Below are 25,800 nucleotides of genomic sequence, written 5' to 3'. Positions count from 1 at the left end.
ATAAACAGATCCGTGGTCTATGAGGAACACAACTTCTTTCCAGTGGTTTGGGATGGAAAGCTGGAGACTTCACTGCGGAAACTCACCATAATTTTAAAAAAAAATTCTCTTTGACATCACACCTGGAGATGAAGTTGATGATTGCGAAGGTGAACCCTGTGAGACTCACAGAAGACAGAAGCGTTAAATAAAGCTCCCGTTTTCTCATCAGTGGGGTACCTGACACTCGGGTGCCTGATTACCAGGGAGTCTACCACCTACCAACTCATCCACAGGGCATCAGGAAAAGGACAACGACTGTTGGTGCATGTGTTCTTTTGTTCCTGCTTTCTATGCTTCCTAGCACCAACCGGCATCACCCCTATGAACAAGGACTGACATATTTTGAAGAAAGAGGAATTGACACGCATAGGTCAATTTTTACTGCAGGTTTTCAGCTCAGAAGGTGGATGAGGGTTTCCATGTGTCTGTACTGTACATTGCAGTGTGTAATAACCAGAATTTGAACAATATTTTGTGTTTTCCCTATTGTGTTATAAGAAGTCTGCATTATGAAAATACATTTTGTTTATTAAGTTTTACACAGACTCATAGATATATTTCATTCTTTTATTATTACACTGTTATACACATTTATCATATAAATACAATATCCTTGGTTATCTTGGTAAACTTGTATGCAATCCGAGCAGAAAATGAAACAATTGTCTGATATAAAGTGTAATAGCACTGCGTGGAACCCAGTATTAGGCACTGTTTAAACATTTTGGTTGTGTGTTTCATTAGCAACAATACAAAATATTCCCAATTGACATACAAGCTGCTCTTTCTGCAAGGCAGCCATACCTGTTTAATGCTTCTTCTTACTGAAGGTCCAAGCAATAGTATAGGGGTAGCTATAAAATACCCCTATAATTTAATGCAGCATTAATAAGTTGAGCTTTGGTTCTAATATTATTTTCTTCTCAATTGCTATTTGACCATTAAAAGAAAAAGGAAATCCGTATGTGGTATTATTAACAACACTGTATGTACCTATATGGATGATTATTTTTTGGTAACTTTTTATTACCAAATCTTTGTTGATAGTAGGGATCCTAATATATGTTTCCCCCATTCTTTGGTGGAGAATTCATGAGCATATCATTTTTATTGTGTTTAATTTCTCAGGACTGCTGGACATGGCTTAGCATTCTATTCTGCATCTCCTCTGCAGTCTCATTGAGATGTAAACAGTAGGAAGCAGGAACTATCTATTCACGCAGGGCTCATTATTGTGATTGGGTAGTTGGATGAAGACAACTACAGAATGCCCTTATAATGCTTCTGATTGGTGGGGGTCCAAGAATTGGATAGGAGGCAACTTAGAAATACTGCTTTAATGCTTTTCCCTCATTGGTCACAAGGCCATGACTTGTCGTGTGTCATTTTATTACAGACTTCTATCCATGTCATAATGGGGCCTTTCTGCATTTTCAAGGTAACAATAAATTATATACCTGTTACTATGTAAGATATTTGTAGATACAATTTCCTCTGACATAAAGCAAAGCATTAGTGTACACAGCTGTAGTATTACAATCACTTACACCTTGAACTGTTCCAGCTCTATATAGTCTTTTCACCTAGGTTCCCCGTATCCTCTATCCCTGCTTTATACTGCACCTCTTGTATGTGTATGGTCATTGTGGGATGTAGGGTATCTCCTAGCTGGTTTATGTCTCCGTGCTTATAGTCTGCTGCACAGTACACCCTCAGAGGTTGCTGTTTTTGTGTCCTTGTGCTGCCTTCTGAAATTCAACTTATTGAATTCCTGAGAAATCTCTGCTATGCTTTTCCCCTTAGTTTCTGGAATAAAAAAATATATGGCGGTTCCTGAAACCATGATAACAAATAGAAATAGAAGGAAGCAGAAATGCTGTAGAGTCTCCTAAAAAATATAAACACAGGAAAATAAGAAGACTGATAGAAAGATGTTTAGAAAGGCAAATAATATATTTTTGCTAATTAACTTGCTCAATGCTCATTAAAATATCAAATTATTTTAATGTACTTTTAATATGATTAGTATTATTATCGTTTGTTGGGAGAACATGCCTGTTTACATAGAATGATCAACCAACAACTATTTATGGGATACCACTATAGACTTGAACTTACCACAATATATGGGAAAATCATTCCCAGAATATACAGGCCTACCCAGCTGAAAACTCCAGAGATGACAAAGGCAGGAACACGAGGGGCCTGGGCAAAGATTTCTACACAGGTAGAAATTGTGGCCCCGGCTGTAAATGAGAGGAGTCAGTGTTACAGATCAAAGCAAATCATGTAGGATATGATATGAGCAATTACTACAAAGCGATAAGCTTTAATAAAAAGGAGGATATTGCTGCATCTTAAAATCAATACTTTCATCTGAATTGTATTATTTTGGTGTCAGACAAATAGATTTCTACAAACCCTAGTTCGTTAAATATAACAGTTATATGGGAAGATTTATCATGAGTTTCTAAGGTTAAACTGTTCTAGTTGCCCATGGAAACCAATCAGAGCTCAGCTTTAATTTTATAAACAGCTGTAGGAAAATGAAAGCTGAGCTCTAATTGATTGCCATGGGAAACTAGAACAGTTCTGCTCCAAGAGACTGATCATAAATCTCCCCCATGGAAATTCAGTCTGAAATACAGTACAGTACTGTGGTTTTTTATTATTGTAAATTTTATTCTGTATGCAGGGAGGGGGAGAAAGCTAGCCCACAAAAGACATTGGGGCATATTTATCAGGGCCTCTGAGCCCTGAAATAATCACAAAGGCAGGCTTATTGCTAGCACTTGCAATTCTGTAGCCCAGTCTGCCACCTTCAGGCCAATATCCCCATTATGATCTTCATTTATTTTGAAGTGAATAAAACTCAAATGATTGATCGTTTTACACAAAACTTCAAAAAGAGGCCGGACAAAAGTATTAGCACCCTCAGCCTTATACTTGGTAGAACAACCTTTAGACAAAATAACTGTGAACAACCGCTTCCGATAACCATCAATGAGTTTCTTACAAGTCTCTGCTGTAGACCATTCTTCTGCTCCAGGTCCCTGAGATATGAAGGCGCCTTCTCCAAACTGCCATTGTGAGATCTATCCACAGGTGTTCTATGGGATTCAGGTCACTATTTTTTTTGACCTCTGAGAGAGACCCAGCTTTCTCACACTGGGCCCTATATTATGCTGCAAAATTTGTTGGTAGTCTTCAGACTTCATAATGCCATGCACACAGTCAAGCAGTCCAGTGCCAGAGGCACCAAAGCAACCCCAAAACATCAGGGAACCTTTGCCATGTTTGACTGTAGGGACCCTGTTCATTTCTTTGAAGGCCTCTTCTTTTCCTGTAAACTCTATGTTGATGCCTTTTCCCTTGTCTCATCTAACCAGAGAACTTTCTCCCAAAACATTTTAGGCTTTCTCAGGTAGGTTTTGGCAAAGTCCGTCCTGGCTTTTTTATGTTTCTGTGTAAGAAGTGTGGTCTTCCTGGGTACCCTACCATACAGTCCTTTTTCATTCAGACACTGACGGATTGTACGGTTTGACACTGATGTACCCACGGGCTGCTGGGCAGATGGAACTTGTTTGGATGTTAGTCGAGGGTCTTTATCCACCATCCATACAATTTTGCATTGAAATCTCTTGTGAATTTTTCTATTCCGTCCACATCTAGGGATTTTAGCCACCGTGCCATGGGCTTTAAACTTCTTGATGACACTGTGCACGGCAGACACAGGAACATTCAGGTCTTTGGAGATGGACTTGTAGCCTTGAGATTGCTCAGGCTTCTGCTTCCTCACAATTTTGATTCAGACAGTTCTTTGGTCTTCTTTCTTTTCTCCATGCTCAATGTGGTGGACACAAGGACATAGGACAGAGGTTGAGGCAACTCTAATCCATTTCATCTGGCTGCAAGTATGATTTAGTTATTGCTACCACCTGTTAGGTGCCACAGGTAAGTTACAGGTGCTGTTGTTACACAAATTAGAAGCATGATGATTTTTCAAATACTTTTGTCCACCCCCTTTTTTATGTTTGGTGTGGAATTATATCCAATTCGACTTTTTGACAATTCTTTTTGTGGTTTTCCTTTGAAGACAAATTAAATGAAAATAATAATAACACAGAATTTCTGTATTATCTGACAGAAATGAAGGGGGGCCAATACCTTGGGCCACCACTGTATATGGTTTATGCAGGGGGAGCACTCGGCAACCCATCTTATTGTACTTTCCCACTTCTTAAAGTCACATGCCACTCCTAAGTGTGTTTCCCATCTTATCATGTAGCCTAACTTCTGATTTTTTGAGAAGCATGAAAGACCCTATATGCTGTGGATTTCTATAACAGTCATAGAAATTGAGTCTGAAATACTGTGTCATGTGATTAGAATCCTAAATAACTCACCTGGCCCTGCTCCATAGAGAAAAATGAAGGTAAAGGTAAGGCCAACACTGCAATATGGCATCCAGAAGAATACTTCCTACAAGAATAAATATGGACAAAATGTTCATACATTAAAACATTCAATTCTTTGTAAACTAAAAAACATATTGTAAGCTTTTTTTCACACTTATGCCATATAGCCGTATTGCCATGCACAATGGAAAAATGGAGCTTCATGATGGTTTCAAATGACATTTAAGGAACATATTTTATTATATGAATTATAGTAAAAACTCCTACCTCAACAGAACTAAAATATAACCCCATAACCTAATATGAAGGAAGAGTTCAAAGGGGATTTCTCAGAACAGATCAACTCTGGCAAAGATGGGAAATGGGATAATAATACAAGGCCAATGGTTGACCAAGTGCCTTTTTAGTAATCTATTTTGTTACTGCAGAGGCAAGTTCCTGTGCAGAATAAGTGGCAACAATTAGTAGTCTGGCAGACAACTAACAATGAGTGCTAGGTAGGATGCAGCAGACAAGCTATCCAACACAGAGGGGGTCATTTACTAAGGGCCCGATTCGCGTTTTACCGACGTGTTACCCAAATATTTCCGATTTCCCCTGAATTGCCCCGGGATTTTGGCGCACGCGATCGGATTGTGGCGCATCGGCGCTGGCATGCACGCAACGGAAATCGGGGGGGCCTGGCTGAACGAAAACCCGACGGATTTGGAAATACCGCCGCATTTTTTAAAAAAAAATGTGTCGCGAAGCTTGCACTTACCTTCACTCAGCCCGGCTCGGTGTATTCCAGTGCGTTGCTGGGAACTTCAGCGCAGCATAGAACGCGCCGCTGGATCGCGAATGGACCGGGTAAGTAAATCTGCCCCAATGTGTGCAGCCAGTATGTTAGTTTTGGGTGTTTGGCCACATGGAACCTCTATAAAGTAACTTCCTTTAAGTATGTTGTATAACCTAAAAAAAACCTTTGGTGCTCTTTAGTCGTTACCTGCATTGCAAGTGTCACTGTTAGAAGTGCTAAGGTCAGAGCCATAAGGCTAAATCCTCCCAACAGTAGAATCCTTCTTCCAAATCGGTCAATCAGGAGGCTCTAATAGACAGAAACATACAATTAGATTGAGTTTTCAGTATAAAGTGAAGTATAAGGCTGTTAAGTATAATATTCTTATGCTAAACAGAAGCCCTTTCATTTAGTATCAGCTTAATTGACTTGCATACATGGGAGGCTACTTTCTATCATGCCTCCATTATTTATAATGTAAAAAATAGCTTTAGGCATTATTCACTCGTCTGTGTGATACTTTGTTGTAAAATTGGCAGTCTGACATCTGTTGTTTGCTCATTCTTACAAGCCATAGTCTATGAGTGATCAGTGAAACACGTATCAGACCAGAAAACTCCAGCACAAAGATGTTTTTCACTGTTATGGGAATAAGACCAAAGGTAGTTATCAAACTCTGGTGCATTGTGTGCCAGAACTTGATGTCTCCCCTGCCCCTTTGATTAAACCATATATACTTCTGCCTCAACAGGTTAATCCTACTGCAGGCTACGGAATTTGATGGCGCTAAATAAATAAATAAATATTATTATTATTGTAATTGCATTACATCCTGTGCCAGAAACCTCCGCAGCCCACTTTATGCCCCTCCCCACCCACTTGGTGTGTATGTGGTATAAGGGGGGAGTTCGCAATTCCTGCCCCTTGGCCAGGAATAGCGACTTTATGAAAGCCAATATAAGCCTTGATAAATCCTCCCCTACATATCCATCTCTTTCAGCATCTCCGGCCCTATAGCATGCTGCATATAGATTGAAAGTCTATTTAATGTGACAGCAACATGTCAAATAATGAAACATTGCAAATTTGCTATGGCATTAGAAGGTTCCTTTTTTCTTTTGTTCTTTCTTTTTTTTCTGTTTTAAATTTTATAAAACAGAATGTAAATCTAGGTTAAAAAAAGACAAATAAAAAGAGAACTTATAGATCAACACTTACACACATCATAGCAGAAACAAATTCAAAACCTCCAACTCCCAATGAAACGTATGGAATCTCGTCTTCAGGAAAGCCAGCTTCATGAAACACATCATATGCATAGAAGTAAATCTATTGAATCATAAGAAAAATACAAGTAATATGTAAGAAGGAGTATAGAGTGTTGTATAATCTAGTTTTATAAACTCAAATATGTAAATAATCGTTCCATGTATAGCTGACTATACATAGGGTGTCAATGCTTTAAAGGAAACATACTAGTCAAGTATGATAAACCAGGGACACTTACTCATAGATTCAGGCACTGTGAATGTGGAAATCTTTTTATATGTGTTATACATGGCCTCCTTTCTTTTAAAATCTGCTGTGAATCTGAAGCACAGAGGGATAACACACCCATAACAATTCTCGCTCATAAACATATTTTTAAAAGTTGTTTTTTAGAAGGACATCAAATACAAGAAGATTACCACAGTCTCTGTGCCTGGATCATTGAGTAAATGTCGATGGTTTATCATGCTGGATTCTGATGGTAGATTTTTTTTAAGAGGAAGTAGCAAGAAATCTTGTTGATGAGGCCAAGTATGTTTTCTGTTTTTTTGGAAGGGGTTCCGGGTGGTGATAGAAAAGGTATTAGGGGTAGGATTGGTCAAGGACCCAATTGCTGGGAATGCCACCCCCAGAGTTGGGAAAATTACAAACAAAGCTGTTCCTTCATATCCTGTGTGCTGCAAAGACCCTGATTTCACTAAATTAGAGATGTTCTCCCTTTGGGATGTAACTGGAGACAACCTACCCACATTTTAATTACTCGATCATAACCCTTGACTTTGATTTCCCGCCAGAAAGAGATCCATGGATATGTTTTGGTCTTTTCTTCATACGTTAATATTTTGGACTTTTTTTATTATTTCTTTTCTACTTTGTACACTGCACACATTATTACAGAAGGTGGAAATAGGACTACATAAGGGATTTTCAGTACATTGGCTCCTGTACCTCATTAAGCTTGAAAAACATTATGTGTAATTAAGTCATATAACTTGTCTCTCTTGCTTATCTTATGTGCCAATATTAGAGGTCCTGCGAGACCTAAACAATTCTACATGTATTGACATATGGTATATGCTTATACCATATTTGTAATACTATGATCTGCTGTCTGTGTAAAACTGTTTGTTTTTTCATTAAATAAAAAAAGTAAGTTGAAAAAAAAAAAGTATATTTTCTGTAAGGCCAGAGACACACGACAGTGCCAAGTCTGTGAGTCCATGCACTGGCCAGCTTTCATAGACTGGAAACAATTTTCATGGACCGGCCGCAGTCCAGAGGAAGAGGCTCTGAGTGACATTACTTATATATGGTTAGGTACTCCCCCTAAATTGTGTCACACAGAAGCCAGCGCACAAAACCCACAAAAAGGGTCGAGTGCGGTACAATTGCAGTGCACCAACTACTTAAATACCTGTGCTAGCCATTTTAACATTGAATAAAGGACACAGTCCGAAAAATGTGCATTGCGAAGCGGCGCAAAGCCCATATTTATTAAAGCGTTTGCGCCAGTTTTCTGCCTGACTAAAAAGACCGTGCAAACTTTTGGCACATATATTTATAAAGTGCATGTTCCATTGTGTCGTGGCTGCACTGTGTCCGACAAGACAGAAGAAATGTGCACCTAAAGGGGCAGTGCAGGGTGCGCCAGATTAATGAAGACCGTGCGCCAGTTTTGATTAATCTGACACACTCTACACACTCCACAGGCAAACCGCACATAGTAAAGACTGCACTAGTTTAGATAAATGTGGACCAGTGTATAAGGTTTTGAAATATTTTTTAATTTTGCTGAAAAATAAAAATAATACTCAACTGCATTAGCACCACTAAGTTGAAGACTCAAGATCAACCCAATCATAGCAAGGAGTTGATAGCGATGGGAGGGGTCCCTTATCAGTTCCAAAACACCCATGTGTTTTCCCTTCTTTTGGATATTTTGCTCTTGTAACATTTCATCTATGACTGGTTGATGATCTCTGTCTCCCCACAACTGTTTCAGTGCTTGAGAAAAAGAAAGGAAGTAAGAATGGTTAGATCTATTAGATAACTATTTTACCATCTCTATATACCATGTACGGTTTTTATGCCCACATTGGCTTCTCGCTTCTCCCACCATTGTAACATATTCCCTAGTGGCTGCAGTATCTGAAAGTAGAAGAATCATGTGTACACTACCTATAAAAATATCCTTCCTATTTTGTCTGTCAATGTTTAATTCTAAACTTTAATTTAAAAAGACAAAGGATGTTTTCGTTCCAAGGTCATACACGTCTCTGCACATATTTTTTTTATTTTTTGCAGGCTAAAACAGGTAAAAAAAAAAGAAATAGCCATCACATTTTGCTGGAAATCTTTTCTGTGCAGTAATAACGGAGTGCATCTGAGGCTAGTGACTTTCAACAAATATACAGGCGGTCCCCTACTTAAGGACACCCGACATACAGATAACCCATAGTTAAAGACGGACCCCTCTGCCCACTGTTACCTGCTTTACTATAGTTCCAGACTGCAAAGATCAGCTGTAAAGTGTCTGTAATTAAGCTTTATTAATAATCCTTGGTCCAGTCACTGGGGCAAAAAAAATTTTTGTCTGGATCTACAATTATAAAATATACAGTTTGGACTTAGATACAAATTGAACTTAATAACAAACCTAGGGACCCTATCGTGTATGTAACCCAGGGACTGCCTGTATCTTGATTCCGATCACTCAGAAAGGATACCGTGGCACTTCCAATTTAAAAATCTTCATGCTTTATTGTAATTCCATAGAAAATCCAAAGGATTCAAAATAGTAAAGGTAAGCTAATAATTCAGCCTAAGCGTTTCAGATAAGCATCCCTACTTATGGCTAATGAGTAAGTCATGAGTAAGGATGTTTATCTGAAACGCATAGGCTGAATTGCTAGCTTACCTGTACCATTGTCCCTTTGGATCTTTAATGGAATTACAATAAAGCAAGAAGATTTTTAAATTGGAAGTATCCTTTCTAAGTGATCGGAATCAAGATATCTTTTTTATTGTTCATAAAGGCAAAATTAAGAAACGTTCTAAATAGTTTTAAATATGCTACCATTGATGTAAAGTAGTTGTGTACAAAAAAAAGCTGAAGAGATGCAAGCTTTTGCTTTACTATATACATAGGGGGAAAAGCATTGATATTGAAGAAAAAATTACCCTCTCCCAGCTTTAATGTGTCTGTATGAGGAGAAATCAGTATGGTGATGATATGGCACTCATAAATATATATAAGCTTATATTACTGGAAGGGGAATTGCAACACAAATCTGAAGAAAGTCTAAACTAGGTTAAATCTATTTATCAAAGGATGCACAAATGAATGGAGAAATGACAGCTCAGGGTAACCAAAATGGCCATTGCCTTTATCTTACCTTGCAGACAACCTTCTTTATCACCTTTTACTAACAGTAAGTAGCTTGGGGATTCTGGAAAGAAGGGCAGAGTAACCATCTGAACAAGGGATGTAATTCCACTAAAGAGCAGGACTTGAGGCCATAAGAATTCTGTCCCAAATATTTCTCTGTGTGAGGTGCAAAACACAAAAGGAAATGCTCAGATGACAAGTTGACTTAGAACGAGTGACATACATGAGGCCCCTGAATTTCCACAGCAGCTACCGTGACCCCCAAACCCCCAATATTTCTGTGAAAAATATGATATAAATAACACTTTACCGTTTTTTCTAAATGTTGCTGCAATTACAGTGATGCAAAATTTGTATACAAGTTTTATACATTTTGGACAAGAAGCTGGTTGTTTTCTTACAAGATCATTTTTTTTGGTGTCACTATATTCTAAGCGTCAATAGTAAGTAGTATATATCGATCTCCTTGGAGCGGATAACATCGGATATGGAGGCCCTTCCTCTTCCTCCAAAGACAAAAAACTAATCAATATCTAATGACAAACTATTTCTTGTGCAAAATATTTTTCTATAGCAAAATTTATAAAAATACACATACAAAAACATGCGACGTGTTCAAGAGCCGTTTGTTACAACAAGAAGAATTTTGGGTACATTATTTAGAATCTTTGAGCCCTAATGGGTTAAATGAAAGCTGTTATTTGTCTCTGTTTTTTGTGCACTGAGGTCCTATGGTGTTTTGTTTATATGCGATATTCCTAACTCAGGTACTATGTCTGAACTCTTCTGGATAGATTATGTTGCAACATTAGGTCATCTTAGAGGTGTGTCTTAAATTAGAAAAGCGGTGTGTACATAAGTTTACCTGCGAGGTCTATGCGCATGCTTGAGAAAGGGGAGGTCCCCCAAAACGTAGCTAGCGTGAACCCACGCTGTACTGCTCCATGTGGTTACGTCTCTGAATATTGTACAGGTTTGGTGTGGAGTACTACTACAGAAGGACTTTCTATGAACTTTTGAACACATGTCGTATGTTTTGGTATCTGTATTTTCATAAATTTCGATATAGAATTTTTTTTTCCACAAGAAAGAATTGTTTGTGATTGGATATTAATTCTGTGTACTATATTCTAAGCCCCATAACCTTTTCATTGTACCCACATCACAGGTTGTGCTGTAAAACTGGGACACATTGTTTATGATTATTTCTTTTTTTTACATTTTATTTTTTCTGGTGTTCACTGCAAAAGTTACTTACGGTACAATTTCATTTTAAATATTGGAGACAAATTATGTGGTCTTACCAGACGTGTATTTTTTAGGAAAATAAAAGGTTTGCTTTTTTGTCACTATCTTATGTACATATTTTTAAAACAGTATTTCTGTTCTTTCTTTTTGAAATTCCCATTAGGAGATGTCCCATGTTCCACCTAATCTGGGCTTTGTGATTCTTCCGTTCAGGGGTGCTTAAAGAGAAGCTACAATGACAATTTCCTCCTTCTTTTAATATATTTAGTATTGGTGTCCTCAGAGTGGCGACATACATTGGGTATGGAAAGTATTCAGACTCACTCTTTGTTTCATTGCAGACAATTGGTAAGGTCACCACATCTTTTTTAACTTAGTTTTATTATAGCTCACATGAAGAAAAAGAAGGTTACAAAAACTCAACAATAGAGACAGACAGATTGGTACAGTGATTGGTACAGTGATAAAAATGGATAAAAGCTTGAGAGACTATCATATATAACTCATGTCATTAATTTGAACCCCTTCTTAAAAAAACAAAAATGTACATATTTTTGCTAATTTATTAAACAAGAAAACTGAAATACCACATTGTCATAAGTATTCAGACGCTTTGCTGTGACACTCACACACATAGTTAAATCACATGCTGTCTATTTCCTTCTGATCCTCCTTGAGATGATTCTACTCTATTGGACTTGATTAGGAACTGCAAACACCTGTCTATGTAAGACTTCACAGCTCACAGTGCATGTCAGAGCACATGAGAATCATGAGGTCTAAAAAACTGCCCAAGGAGCTCAGAGACAGAAATGTGGCAAGGCACAGATCTGGCCATGGTTACAGAAGAATTTCTGCAGGACCCAAGGTTCCTAAAACACAGTGGCCTCCATAATCTTTAAATTGAAAAAGTTTGGGACGACCACAACTCTTCTTAGACCTGGTCTTTCAGCCAAACTTAGCAAGGTGAGACAGATAAAGAAGAACCCCAAGATGACTATCACTCCAGCCTCCACCAGTCAGGGCTTTATGGGAGTGTGTGCCAACGGAAGCCACTCCTTAGTGAAAGACATATGAAAGTCTGCAAACAGTTTGCAAATAAAACACTTAAAGGACTCCCAGACTATGATAGATTAGATTCTCTAGTCTGATGAGATGAAGAGTGAACTTTTTGGGTTTAATTCTAAGTGGTATGTGTGGAGAAAACCAGGCACTGCTCATCACCGGCCAAATACAATCCCAACATTGAAAGTGGCCCAACAAGGTGGTGGCATCATCATACTATGGGGGTGTTTTTTAGCTGCAGGGACAGGACCACTGGTTGCAGAGATATCCTGGTTGAAAACCTCTTCCACAGTGCTCTGGACCTCAGACTGGGACGAAGGTTCATTTTCCAACAAGACAATGACCTTAAGCATATATCTAAAATGGCAAAGCAGTGGCTTCAGAACAACTCTGTGACCATTCTTGACTGGCCCAGCCCGAGCCCTGACCTAAACCCAATTGAGCATCTCTGAAGAGACTTGAAAATAGTTTCCACCAACGTTCACCATCCAACCTGAGGGAACTGGAGAGGTTCTGCAAGGAAGAATGGCAGAGGATCCCCAAATCCAGGTGTGAAAAACTTGTTGCATCATTCCCAAGAAGACACATGGCTGTTCAAGCCCAAAGCCGTTTCTGCTCAATACTGAACAAAGGATCTCAATACTAATGAACATTTATTGATATTTAGTGAAATTTCAGGGGGGTTTTTTTGTTTAATAAATTAGTAAAAATACTATTTTTTAAAGAATAAAATCTTGACAGAAAAAGTTTGCGTTTGGTCAGTTTTCTAAAAGGTTTACCATAGCTGTCCTACAATAATAAAGCAATTTAGAAGTCTGAAAAAGTTTGCACTGCTTTTGTATGTAACGGGCATGGGGAAAATTATTATTGCAGTTATGCTAGTTTTCTGCCTTTAAAAGGTCTCAAACTTGTTGATGATGTGCACAGAATTTTCTATTTTTATATGGAGAAAACAAAGTTCATTCAGTTTTTACTTCACACAACTCCCTATTTATAATGCGACTCCAAATGTGGTGGACAAATTTAGGAAGTGTGATTTTTTTTAAACAGTTGCAAATTTCGGTGCAAATTCACTCCAGCAGGAATCTACAAACTGGTTGTGACTTTTTAGTCAAAAGAAACCATACACTATTTATTAAGCTCTCGAAGATGCTATAACAAACCTGATCTTCAAAATTCACCTAAACAGCTTTAAAAACACTGGAGTAAGAAATTTGACTCTTAAAAAAATTTGCTCCACTAGTGTGTCTCTATATATATCTACAATATGGGCCCAAAGCAGGGTATACGTGTATGGCAAACTGTCCCCATACCGTTTAATGCTTTAATAGTACTCACCTGAGTCCTATAATCTGCCCACAAAGTTTTCCCAAACATACAAACATGGGTCCAGTTGCATTGATAAAACCACGTAATTTTCGTGGGGCAGCTTCTCCAACATACTGTGCATGAATATTAATCCCTAAACCTGAGAATAACAGAGACAAATATGTGTATATGATGAAAGGTGATACATTCCCCCACCCCATTACCGGTACTCGTTTCAACATTAAAGATCACATGACTTGTAGATTAGATCATGTAATTTATGTTCTAACATGTCCTTGCCCTAAAATTGATGTAGGGCAAACAACCTTGGAATGCAGGTTGAGGTTATATAATCACCGTTTGTCCATCAACACTACTAAGCTTGACTTATTCCCGACGTTTCTTTGAATCTGGTCATAGGATTGATCAATAAAAATTTAGTATCGTAGATTATGTCCCACCCTTGAGAAGTGATGGTGATAGACAAATGGTCTTGAAACGACGTAAAACCCAATGGATATATACTGTATATATATATATACAGTATATAGCCTGCCAGCCCATATCCCCAGTATATAGCTTGAAAGCCCCTGCTCCCCAGTATACAGCCAGCCGCTTCTCTCAGTATATAGCCTGGTATATACTAGTTATATACTAGGGGGCAGGCGCTGGCTATATACTAGGGGGCAGGCGCTGGCTATATACCATGGAGCAGGTGCTGGCTATATACTAAGAGGCATGGGCTACTGGCTATATACTAGGGGGCATGGGCTGCTGGCAATATACTGGGACACAGGGGCTGCTGGCTATATACTAGATGGCATGTGCTGGCTATATACTACAGGGGGCTTGCTGGCTAAATACTGGGTGGTGGCTGTGACCACTGCATTTTCCACCCTAGGCTTATAATGGAGTCAATAGGTTTTCACAGTTTTTTGTTTTAAAATTAGGTACCTCGGCTTATACTAGGGTTGACTTATACTTGAGTAAATATGATATAGATACATATATACCGTTATAGATATTCCCATGACATTAAATATTAAGTGCATACAAGGTGTAGCACTTGAATTAGGACAAACCTGAGTAAAATCCAGAAAGGAAACGTGCAGCCACAATCATTTCAAAATGGCCGACAGTTTTGCTGAGACCCATGAGCAGAGCACTAACCAAAGGCAGCACTGCATTACACAGCTGACACTTCTTCCTGTGGGTGAAACATGGATATAACTGTGAGATGATTTCACTCCTCTAGATTAGTAATATGTCACTGTCAGGTGAGGATCTGTAAATGATTGTGTGTCAGAAAGATCTGATATTATAAACAGAACATAGTATTTGCCAGGTATAGAAGATTACTCATAATATAATGAAAATTAACTCATTTATATTCTGTACAATTTATGGAACTGTCTGAAAGAAAAACCATAGACAGCATTCCATTAAAACAAAATGTAACTATATAGGACGTATGGGTACATCCTTGCAGGGTAAGGACCAGAGAGCCCCGGTGCATTGAGCAGGTAAGCAGTCTGGAACTGGTAAGTAAGTGAGTATATCAGACAATATAAATTCAGAAATATAAAAAGGTGTATGGACTGTGATGGAGTTTAACTAAACATAACCTTTATTTAAAATTCATAAAATATTGAAAAGTATTTGTTTCACTGTTTACCTCGATTGGGGCATCAAAAAAGTCATGTGATGCTCCACCATTAACACTTTTGAAGGGAGAGAGTCAAATGCAAGGTTTTTACACCAAAAGATAAATCTCCTTGCATGTGAGCCCAACAGAAGAACTCCACAGGAGTTTCTCAACCCAGCAGTTTAAAACTTTCCTCTTTGTTGTGGTAGTCAGAGTAGGACAAACGGCTAAACTCAGGGCTGTATCGGTCTGATAAATAAGGTTCAATGTCCTGTCTCCACTTCTGTCCCCAATGTCCTGTCTTCCTTATTGCACACTTGCCCTGTCACTGCTAAATCTCCTACACGTTTTGTCAATTTTATATTTTGTGGCTCATCAGAGATTACCTTCAGTATGATTGGCAGCCCCGAGCGAGAGTGCATTATGGGTTAAAATACTCTATAACCCACCCATTTAGTAAATAATGTCAGAAGAGACTGGACAATTGGCTCCAGGGACGGAGTAAACCTCTCTGAACTGGGGCCGGAAGTCAAGGCACAGCCCTCTATGATGTGGGCGGAAGTGATATCATGGTGACATTTGTATAAAATATGATGTAAAGATCTGGGATGTGAAGATGTTTTTTAACTCTTTAGAGTTATGAAGTGACCTCAACTCACCAGGTTTCCTCCCTCTCTCCCATCAAAAGTGTTAATGGTGGTGCATCACATGACTTTTTGGTGCCTCAATAGAGGTAAACAGTGAAACACGATTAACCATATATACCCCTCTATAGTTTATACATTTTAAATAAAGGTTACGTTTTATTAAACTATTTCACAGTTCCTACACCTTTTCATAATGATTGGATACTGGTAGGGGTTGCCAATACATGGTGGCTACTGAAGTGTCAATTATTGTATACAAATTAAAAGTATATCAGGCATATTGGGGAAAACACTGTCAAATATTCAAGAGTATTGGAAGTAAAAAAAGAGTATATAAAAACACTTAATGATCAACAGGATCATTATTACACTTACTTCCCAAGCCTTCCTGTTAGGAAGCCAGATGCGGTGGATCCTATTAGACCTCCGATGCTGAATACAGAAACCACTAAAGACCATATAAGTGTAAGTGATCCATCAGGGATGCTGGTTCCATGTCTTCTTATCCATGAGTCATTGATGAATTGTTTGATAAACTAATATCAGAAGAACAACATATGAGGTCAGTATTGCCTTAACAGAATCAAAATCTATAGTTGGCTGGTATACATAGAGTTCTCTTATCAAGCTGAATAAATGTTTTACTCACTTATGCTTTTTTTATTTCTGTTGTGATAGAAGCAGAACATGGAAAACAATGGATCACTTAAATGGTAAATACCAATGACTGTAACTGTAATATAATTGTGAGCCCTCACAGGCAGCATCCTCCTTCTATTTGTTTCAGATCTCTGTAGTTTTTATATTTTATATGTAATGTATGTGAACTCCTTATTGAATGTACAGCACCAACTTGGAATTAATGGTGTTATATAAATAAATAATACAGTAATCTGTGATGAAATTTTATACAAAAACCAACAACAAATAATAAAAAATCCTAAAATGGACCCTCAGGCTGCTTAACTGAAATGAATAGAAATGCTGATTAATATTTAGCATTTCTTTTGTTTATTTTTTATATTTAATGCATGTCAAATAAAATAAGTAGAGATGTGCGAGCACTAAAATGCTCGGGTACTCGTTATTCGAGACGAACTTTTCCCGATGCTCGAGTGCTCGTCTCGAATAACGAGCCCCATTGAAGTCAATGGGAGACTCGAGCATTTTTCAAGGGGACCAAGGCTCTTCACAGGGAAGCTTGGCCAAACACCTGGGAACCTCAGAAAAGGATGGAAACACCACGGAAATGGACAGGAAACAGCAGGGGCAGCATGCATGGATGCCTCTGAGGCTGCTTAATCGCACCATTATGCCAAAACTATGGGCAACAGCATGGCCATGACAGAGTGACAGAATGAAGCTAGATAGCATCTAAAACATCCAATAATTGACCCTGACACTATAGGGGACGGCATGCAGAGGCAGCGGCAGCAGCGGCAGGCTAGAGAGTGGCATGGCGACATACCCTAAATGGACTCAGGCTTCAAACCAATGGGTGGCAGAGAGGAACCAAAGGAGGTGAGCAAGAAGCGCTCAAATAATATCGGTACATGATAAAAGTTTGCCAGTATATCTTGTGGATTACACAGCAGGGTGGCGACAAAGTTAACATGGAAGCCATGAAAACAACCCAAAATTCTGCCTGACACAGCTCGTTTGATAAGGGGACCATGTATGGAGGCAGTGAACTAGTAGTAGATTAAAGGTGCTGCAGTTAAAACTATGTTAGTTGGATCTTGGCATGGAGCTGGCGCTCCGCTGCGAGGCGAGCTTTCGCCAATCCAAGCCCGTGTCTCTAGGCTACTCCCCAAACAGCACTTCTAAGAACCTTTTGTATAAGATCAAGTGTAGTAGCGTTCTTATAAGTTTAGGATATGGCGGGTGAGGGGAATGTAAACAGATGCGCAAGAAGCGCTGAAATAATATCGGTAAATGATAAAAGTTTGCCAGTATATTTTGTGGATAACACAGCTGGGTGGCGACAAAGTTAACAACTTTGATGTGGAATCCATGAAAACAACCCAAATTTCTGCCTGACACACCTCGTTTGATAAAGGGACGATGTATGGAGGCAGCTATATGGACGACTTTTGGAGGTAGCAATGGAGACAACGTGTGGAGGCTGCTATGGAGACAATTTAATTTGGATAGTGCCTGTATGTGGCAGTCCAAAAAAGTTTTCAAACCAGAGGAGCAGGTAGGTGGCCCTCCAGAAAAATGAAATAGATTGAGTGCCTGTATGTGGCAGTCCAAAAAAGTTTTCAAACCAGAGGAGCAGGTAGGTGGCCCTCCAGAAAAATGGAATAGATTGAGTGCCTGTATGTGGCAGTCCAAAAAAGTTTTCAAACCAGAGGAGCAGGTAGGTGGCCCTCCAGAAAAATGGAATAGATTGAGTGCCTGTATGTGGCAGTCCAAAAAAGTTTTCAAACCAGAGGAGCAGGTAGGTGGCCCTCCAGAAAAATGGAATAGATTGAGTGCCTGTATGTGGCAGTCCAAAAAAGTTTTCAAACCAGAGGAGCAGGTAGGTGGCCCTCCAGAAAAATGGAATAGATTGAGTGCCTGTATGTGGCAGTCCAAAAAAGTTTTCAAACCAGAGGAGCAGGTAGGTGGCCCTCCAGAAAAATGGAATAGATTGAGTGCCTGTATGTGGCAGTCCAAAAAAGTTTTCAAACCAGAGGAGCAGGTAGGTGGCCCTCCAGAAAAATGGAATAGATTGAGTGCCTGTATGTGGCAGTCCAAAAAAGTTTTCAAACCAGAGGAGCAGGTAGGTGGCCCTCCAGAAAAATGAAATAGATTGAGTGCCTGTATGTGGCAGTCCAAAAAAGTTTTCAAACCAGAGGAGCAGGTAGGTGGCCCTCCAGAAAAATGGAATAGATTGAGTGCCTGTATGTGGCACTCCCAAAAATTGTTTAAAACAGAGGACCGGGTCGGTGGCCCTCCAGAAAAATTAAATGCATAAAGTACTATAGCTAGAGCCAGTGGGCCCTGTCAAAAAATAGCCAGTTTCCTCTGCTTTACTGTACAAAGAGGAGGAGAAGGAGGAAAATGAGGAGGAGGAGGAGTGGATAAATTATTCAGGTTGAGCTTCCTTCACCTGGTGGAGATTGGAAATTATGAGAAATCCAGGCTTTATTCATCTTAATAAGCGTCAGCCTGTCAGCGCTGTCAGTCGACAGGCGTGTACGCTTATCGGTGATGATGCCACCAGCTGCACTGAAAACCCGCTCGGACAAGACGCTAGCGGCAGGGCAGGCAAGAACCTCCAAGGCGTACAGCGCCAGTTCGTGCCACATGTCCAGCTTTGAAACCCAGTAGTTGTAGGGAGCTGTGTGATCATTTAGGACGATGGTATGGTCAGCTACGTACTCCCTCACCATCTTTCTGTAAAGATCAGCCCTACTCTGCCGAGACTGGGGACAGGTGACAGTGTCTTGCTGGGGTGACATAAAGCTGGCAAAAGCCTTGTAAAGCGTACCCTTGCCAGTGCTGGACAAGCTGCCTGCTCGCCTACTCTCCCTCGCTACTTGTCCCGCAGAACTACGCATTCTGCCGCTAGCGCTGTCAGAAGGGAAATACTGTTTCAGCTTGTGCACCAGGGCCTGCTGGTATTCATGCATTCTCACACTCCTTTCCTCTCCAGGGATGAGAGTGGAAAGATTTTGCTTGTACCGTGGGTCCAGGAGAGTGAACACCCAGTAATCGGTGCTGGAATAAATTCTTTGAACGCGAGGGTCACGGGATAGGCAGCCTAGCATGAAATCTGCCATATGCGCCAGAGTACCAACGCGTAAGAATTCACTCCCCTCACTGGCCTGACTGTCCATTTCCTCCTCCTCCAACTCCTCCAACTCCTCTTCTTCTGCCCATACACGCTGAACAGTGAAGGACTCAACAATGGTCCCCTCTTGTGTCTCGCCAACATTCTCCTCCTCTTCCTCCTCATCCTCCTCCACCTCCACCTCCTCCGATATGCGCTGAGAAACAGACCTAAGGGTGCTTTGGCTATCAACAAGGGAATCTTCTTCCCCCGTCTCTTGTGACGAGCGCAAAGCTTCCGACTTCATGCTGATCAGAGAGTTTTTCAACAGGCCAAGCAGCGGGATGGTGAGGCTGATGATGGCGGCATCGCCACTGACCATCTGTGTTGACTCCTCAAAGTTACTCAGCACCTGACAGATATCAGACATCCACGTCCACTCCTCATTGTAGACTTGAGGAAGCTGACTGACCTGACTACCAGTTCTGGTGGAAGTTGACATCTGGCAGTCTACAATCGCTCGGCGCTGCTGGTAAACTCTGGATAACATGGTCAGTGTTGAATTCCACCTCGTGGGCACGTCGCACAACAGTCGGTGAGCGGGCAGTTGGAGGCGGCGCTGCGCTGCCCTGAGAGTGGCAGCATCTGTGCTGGACTTCCTGAAATGCGCACAGATGCGGCGCACCTTCGTGAGCAAATCAGACAGATTGGGGTATGTCTTGAGGAAACGCTGAACTATCAGATTTAACACATGGGCCAGGCATGGCACATGTGTCAGTCTGCCGAGTTGCAGAGCCGCCACCAGGTTACGGCCGTTGTCACACACAACCATGCCTGGCTTCAGGTTCAGCGGTGCCAGCCACAGATCAGTCTGCGCCGTGATGCCCTGTAATAGTTCTTGGGCGGTGTGCCTTTTATCGCCTAGGCTCAGCAGTTTGAGCACCGCCTGCTGTCGCTTAGCGACGGCACTGCTGCTGTGCCTAGAGCTACCGACTGATGGCGCCATGCCCACGGATGGTAGTTCGGAGGAGGAGGTGGAGGAGGGGTGGGAGGAGGAGGAGGCATAGTAGGCCTGAAACACCTGGACCGAGTTAGGCCCCGCAATCCTCGGCGTCGGCAGTATATGACCAGCCGCAGGGTCAGACTCGGTCCCAGCCTCCACCAAGTTAACCCAATGTGCCGTCAGCGATATATAGTGGCCCTGCCCGGCAGCACTCGTCCACGTGTCCGTGGTCAGGTGGACCTTGTCAGAAACGGCGTTGGTCAGGGCACGGATGATGTTGTCTGACACGTGCTGGTGCAGGGCTGGGACGGCACATCAGGAAAAGTAGTGGCGGCTGGGGACCGAATACCGAGGGGCGGCCGCCGCCATGAGGTTGCGAAAGGCCTCGGTCTCTACTAGCCTATAGGGCAGCATCTCCAGGCTAAGCAATCTGGAGATGTGGACATTAAGGGCTTGGGCGTGCGGGTGGGTTGCACTATATTTGCGTTTCCGCTCCAGCGTCTGGGGTATGGAGAGCTGAACGCTGGTGGATGCTGTGGAGGATCGTGGAGGCGACGATGGGGTTTTTGTGGCAGGGTCCTGGGCAGGGGGCTGACTATCAGCTGACACAGGGGAAGGAGCAGTGGTGTGCACGGCCGGAGGTGAACGGGCTTGTTGCCACTGAGTGGGGTGTTTAGCATTCATATGCCTGCGCATACTGGTGGTAGTTAAGCTATTAGTGGTGGAACCCCTGCTGATCCTGGTTTGGCAAATGTTGCACACCACAGTCCGTCGGTCATCCGGTGTTTCCTTAAAGAACCTCCAGACTTCTGAAAATCTAGCCCTCGCCGCAGGAGCCCTCGCCACGGGAGCTTCACTAGTTGACACATTTGGCGCTGATGCACCAGCTCTGGCCCTGCCTCTCCGTCTGGCCCCACCACTGCCTCTTCCAACCTGTTCTGGTCGAGGACTCTCCTCCGTCTCAGAAGCACTGTGTTCACCCGGCCTATCAACCCAGCTTGGGTCTGTCACCTCATCATCCTCCGATCCCTCAGTCTGCTCCCCCCTCGGACTTCCTGCCCTGACAACAACTTCCCCACTGTCTGACAACCGTGTCTCCTCATCGTCGGACACCTCTTTACACACTTCTTCCACTACGTCAAGAAGGTCATCATCACCCACAGACTGCGACTGGGGGAAAACCTGGGCATCGGAAAATTGCTCAGCAGCAACCGGACAAGTGGTTTGTGACTGTGGGAAGGGTCCAGAAAACAGTTCCTCAGAGTATGCCGGTTCAAATGCCAAATTTTCCTGGGAGGGGGCAGACTGGGGGGGAGGAGGCTGAGGTGCAGGAGCTGGAGGAGTGCCGATTTCGGTGACATGGGTGGACTGCGTGGAAGACTGACTGGTGGACAAATTGCTCGAAGCATTGTCGGCAATCCACGACATCACCTGTTCGCACTGTTCTGGCCTCAACAGTGCTCTACCACGAGTCCCAGTAACTTCAGACATGAACCTAGGGAGTGTAGCTCTGCGGCGTTCCCCTGCTCCCTCATAAGCAGGTGGTGTCTCACCCCGCCCAGGACCACGGCCTCTGACCCCTGCAGTAGTTGGACGCCCACGTCCCCGCCCTCGTCATCTACCCCTAGCCCTCGGGTTAAACATTTTGAAAATGAGAGTTATAACTTTAATTTTTTTTTAACTTTTTTTTGTGTTTTTTGTTTTTTTTTGTGTTTTTTAGTTTTTAAAACCAAACGATGCTATCCTATTGCTATGGCTATTTTCTAGCCAAGTATGAAAGCACACTGCTATGCCAGATGAGATGACGCTGAGTTATTAAAAAAATAAACGTAAAATAAAAAAGGAAATGGCAGACTGTGCCTAATTGAAATCCAACCCCTAATAAATTTTCCCACTTCGGTCTTTGCGATGGATATGTGCGTCACTAAGCGCAAAACACAGCGGTCGCAAGTCTCACTACAAATTGCTCACAATTTGCTAGTAGATGCACTGCAGCAAGTACAGCCACCAGCAGATCAACCTGAAATCAAATATATATAACGCTACTGTAGGCGTAAGTAAGCCGTTTGGATTCTCCTATGGCTATTTTCTAGCCAAGTATGAAAGCACACTACTATGCCAGATGAGATGACACTGAGTTATTAAAAAAATAAACGTAAAATAAAAAGTAAATGGCAGACTGTGCCTAATTGAAATCAAACCCCTAATAAATTTTCCCACTTTGGTGTTTGAGGTGGATATGTGTGTCACTAAGAGCTAAACACAACGGTAGCAAGTCCCCCTGCAAATTCCTCACAATATGGTACTAGCTGCACTACTAGTGCCAGCAAGCCCAGCCACAAGCAAACAAAAAAAAAAAAGTATGACGTTATTGTAGCCCTAAGAAGGGCTGTTGGGTTCTTGTAGAATCACTCCTGCCTAACAGTAAGCTAATAGAACACCCTAACGCTTTCCCTGACCAGCAGCAGCTCTCTCCCTAGCGGCATCCAGACACAGAATGATCCGAGCAGCGCGGGCAGCGGCTAGTCTATCCCAGGGTCACCTGATCTGGCCAGCCAACCACTGCTATCGACATGTAAGGGTACCACGTCATGCTGGGTGGAGTGCAGAGTCTCCTGGCTTGTGATTGGCTCTGTTTCTGGCCGCCAAAAAGAAAAACGGCGGGAGCTGCCATTTTCTCGAGCGGGCGAAGTATTCGTCCGAGCAACGAGCAGTTTCGAGTACGCTAATGCTCGAACGAGCATCAAGCTCGGACGAGTATGTTCGCTCAGCTCTAAAAATAAGCAATTTTTGAAATGTAATTTTTTTTGTGTCTATGCGGACCTGTGCATCTTGCAGAACATAAACAATTTGTCTTGCACAGCCATGGAAAACAAAGCTGTTGTCTATCAACATGGAGATGCATACATTCACATCAGAGCGTTAGAAAAGAAAACTGGACATGTTCCAGAAAAGTGTCATGCCCCCCCCCCCCCCCCAAATCATTTATCCTGCACACACCTGGAGATGTGGCCTGAGTAGTGTGACAGACCCAAAATGTTTGAGACAGGTACAAGTTTGCAAAATGTATGTCTTTAAAAAGAATCCATCACCTGCATGGTGCAGGCAATGCTCGGACATGCATTGGGGCATGCGCGGTGCACAAGTGAAGCTGGTGGTGTACATGCAGCTCGGCACCAAACTAAGGCACACCACAAATGCACCACAGAAGCTGGAGTGTAGGGTCAGTGCACAGGGGCAGAAGTCCCAGCCAGAGCGGCCATGAGGAGGCTGGGGTGTTTAACAGAATCCGAACGCTCTCCCGCCTTCTTGGCTGGATAAATGAAAGAAGACATGGGGAATAAAATTTGTTTTCAGACCACAGAAGCAATACAGAAGAACCACATTAGAAAGCTTGAGATGACTTTACAGTCTTCTATAAGGTAATATGTGGGGTTTATTTAGTTGGTTGCAGGTGATGGGTTCCCTTTAAAGACATACATTTTGTAAACTAAATGTGCCTGTAGCAAACATTTTGGGTCTGTCACACACCTTTTAAGCGACACCACGAAGTGTGTTCAGGATACCCCATTATTGGGGGGGGATCATAATACTTTATTGGTACATGTCCAGCTTTTGTTTTTCTAAAGCGCCAGTGTCAATGAATGCATCTGCATGAAGTTGGACAACATCTTTGTTTTCCAGAGGCTTTGCAGGATCAGACAACGTATTGTTTGCTAGATGCACAGGCCTGCTCTGGAACATTAGACACATTTATTTATTTTTATAATCCATCCACCAAGATACGGGCACTAGAAGTTTGTATATGAATAATGGTGACTTCAAACTTGGCGAGTTCAGTCTGTGAGCCATATATCGCGCATGGCTCTTATTCACAGATCGAACCCACTTCTGAGCACTATATTGCTTCCCTGATATACACCAGATCCAACACTGTAATCATTACCGGGTCGGCTATTTAGCGAAGAAGCAGGAACTCTGTGTATCATATATCAATATGGTGCTGAGAGTCCCGTGCCCAAGAGTGGGTTCAGTCCTTGAAGCAGGACTCTGCATGGTCTATGGTTACAGACCAAACTCGGCAAGAGTGAAGTGGTCTTAGTTAATACTAGCCAAGTGGGTGGTTACCTTTTATATTTATAGAGCACTCAAAGAAAATCACTGAAAGAAGAGAAACAAGTTTACATATTCATATATAAACTTTTTGACCATAACTTTTAACCGGATAGATTTATTGAAAAATTCATATAGATCAAGGGCATGGATCTCACTATATACTGAGAACCAAAATATTCCACATTGTGTTAGAAGCATAGTACTGGAAAAAGACGGAAAAAGGCTGGAAAAAGACGCAAGTCCATCAAGTCCAAATAATGTTTAGTATATAGGAAAAAGTTGATGACTAGTGTCACACTCACCGGAGAAGGAGAATTCATCACTGACAGGTGATAACCATATTGAAATGTACCTCCAATGCCCAACGTCAAGATCATCAGGAACAGGTTCCGGTAGTGCACCTGACACAATAAAAAAGAAGACGGAATAATTTTATGGAAGGGGGGTTATGTGGTATTACATCCAGTATTTGATAGGGATTTTTCATCCAGCTTATATTTACTACTGATGTAAAAACACCTGTTAAAGTCAATTAGGAATGTTTAGAATCCAAGCACTTACAGCATTGCGGGGAGATCTGATCTATAGAGTGTAGGTTATGCATCATACTTTCTAAGTGAGAAACCTACAGTGACATGTAAGTCATTGTTGGTATTATAGTATCTAGTGGACTCACCAATTCAGAAGTCATGATGTTCATAGTTATCACTTCTACCGTAAATCTTGTCTCACTGGTGGTCAGTCGTTTGTTCTCAGAATGATTTTGGTTCCTTCAAGTCCCTGATAAGACGTCTAGATGATGGTGAACAATATGCACAGTGCAAGTATGGCAAAGAGTAGTAGTTTTTAAGGCAGCAACTAAGGAGATAAAAAGATTCCTGGACTATGACAAAACATTAACATCAGGTGGTCAGTGAACCAAAAACTCTGCTAAGCAAGTACAGTACAGCGATGTGGAAACAGTGCTGCAGCCAAGATTAGTGGATGACGGAATTACTGTACAAATATCTATATCATAGTCTTACTATTTCTGACTTGGCTTTCTTATAATAATAACAACAAAGATGATGGTAATGGTTACAAAATTACATGCATATTAGTTAACTAACGCAA

General features: G+C 41.5%; 1 protein-coding gene across 1 annotated transcript; it reads right to left on the bottom strand.

The window, feature by feature from the left end:
• Window positions 1-1,729: 1,729 nt before the first annotated feature.
• On the bottom strand, window positions 1,730-25,532 carry LOC140085224 (solute carrier family 2, facilitated glucose transporter member 9-like). The gene is made up of 12 exons (XM_072126526.1): window positions 25,364-25,532; window positions 24,990-25,088; window positions 16,184-16,344; window positions 14,599-14,723; window positions 13,547-13,676; window positions 9,903-10,051; window positions 8,324-8,511; window positions 6,457-6,567; window positions 5,446-5,547; window positions 4,449-4,524; window positions 2,161-2,288; window positions 1,730-1,930 (listed from the first exon to the last, which is right to left on the bottom strand). Exons 1-12 carry the CDS (start codon window positions 25,385-25,387, stop codon window positions 1,730-1,732), a joined length of 1,494 nt encoding a protein of 497 aa, XP_071982627.1. The 5' UTR covers window positions 25,388-25,532.
• Window positions 25,533-25,800: the final 268 nt, after the last annotated feature.

Source organism: Engystomops pustulosus, chromosome 1, assembly GCF_040894005.1.
Source record: "Engystomops pustulosus chromosome 1, aEngPut4.maternal, whole genome shotgun sequence".
In the NCBI taxonomy this organism is placed as follows: Eukaryota; Metazoa; Chordata; class Amphibia; order Anura; family Leptodactylidae; genus Engystomops; species Engystomops pustulosus.
The sequence above is the reverse complement of the archived record's forward strand: the minus strand, read 5'-3'. Positions and strand labels throughout refer to the sequence as shown.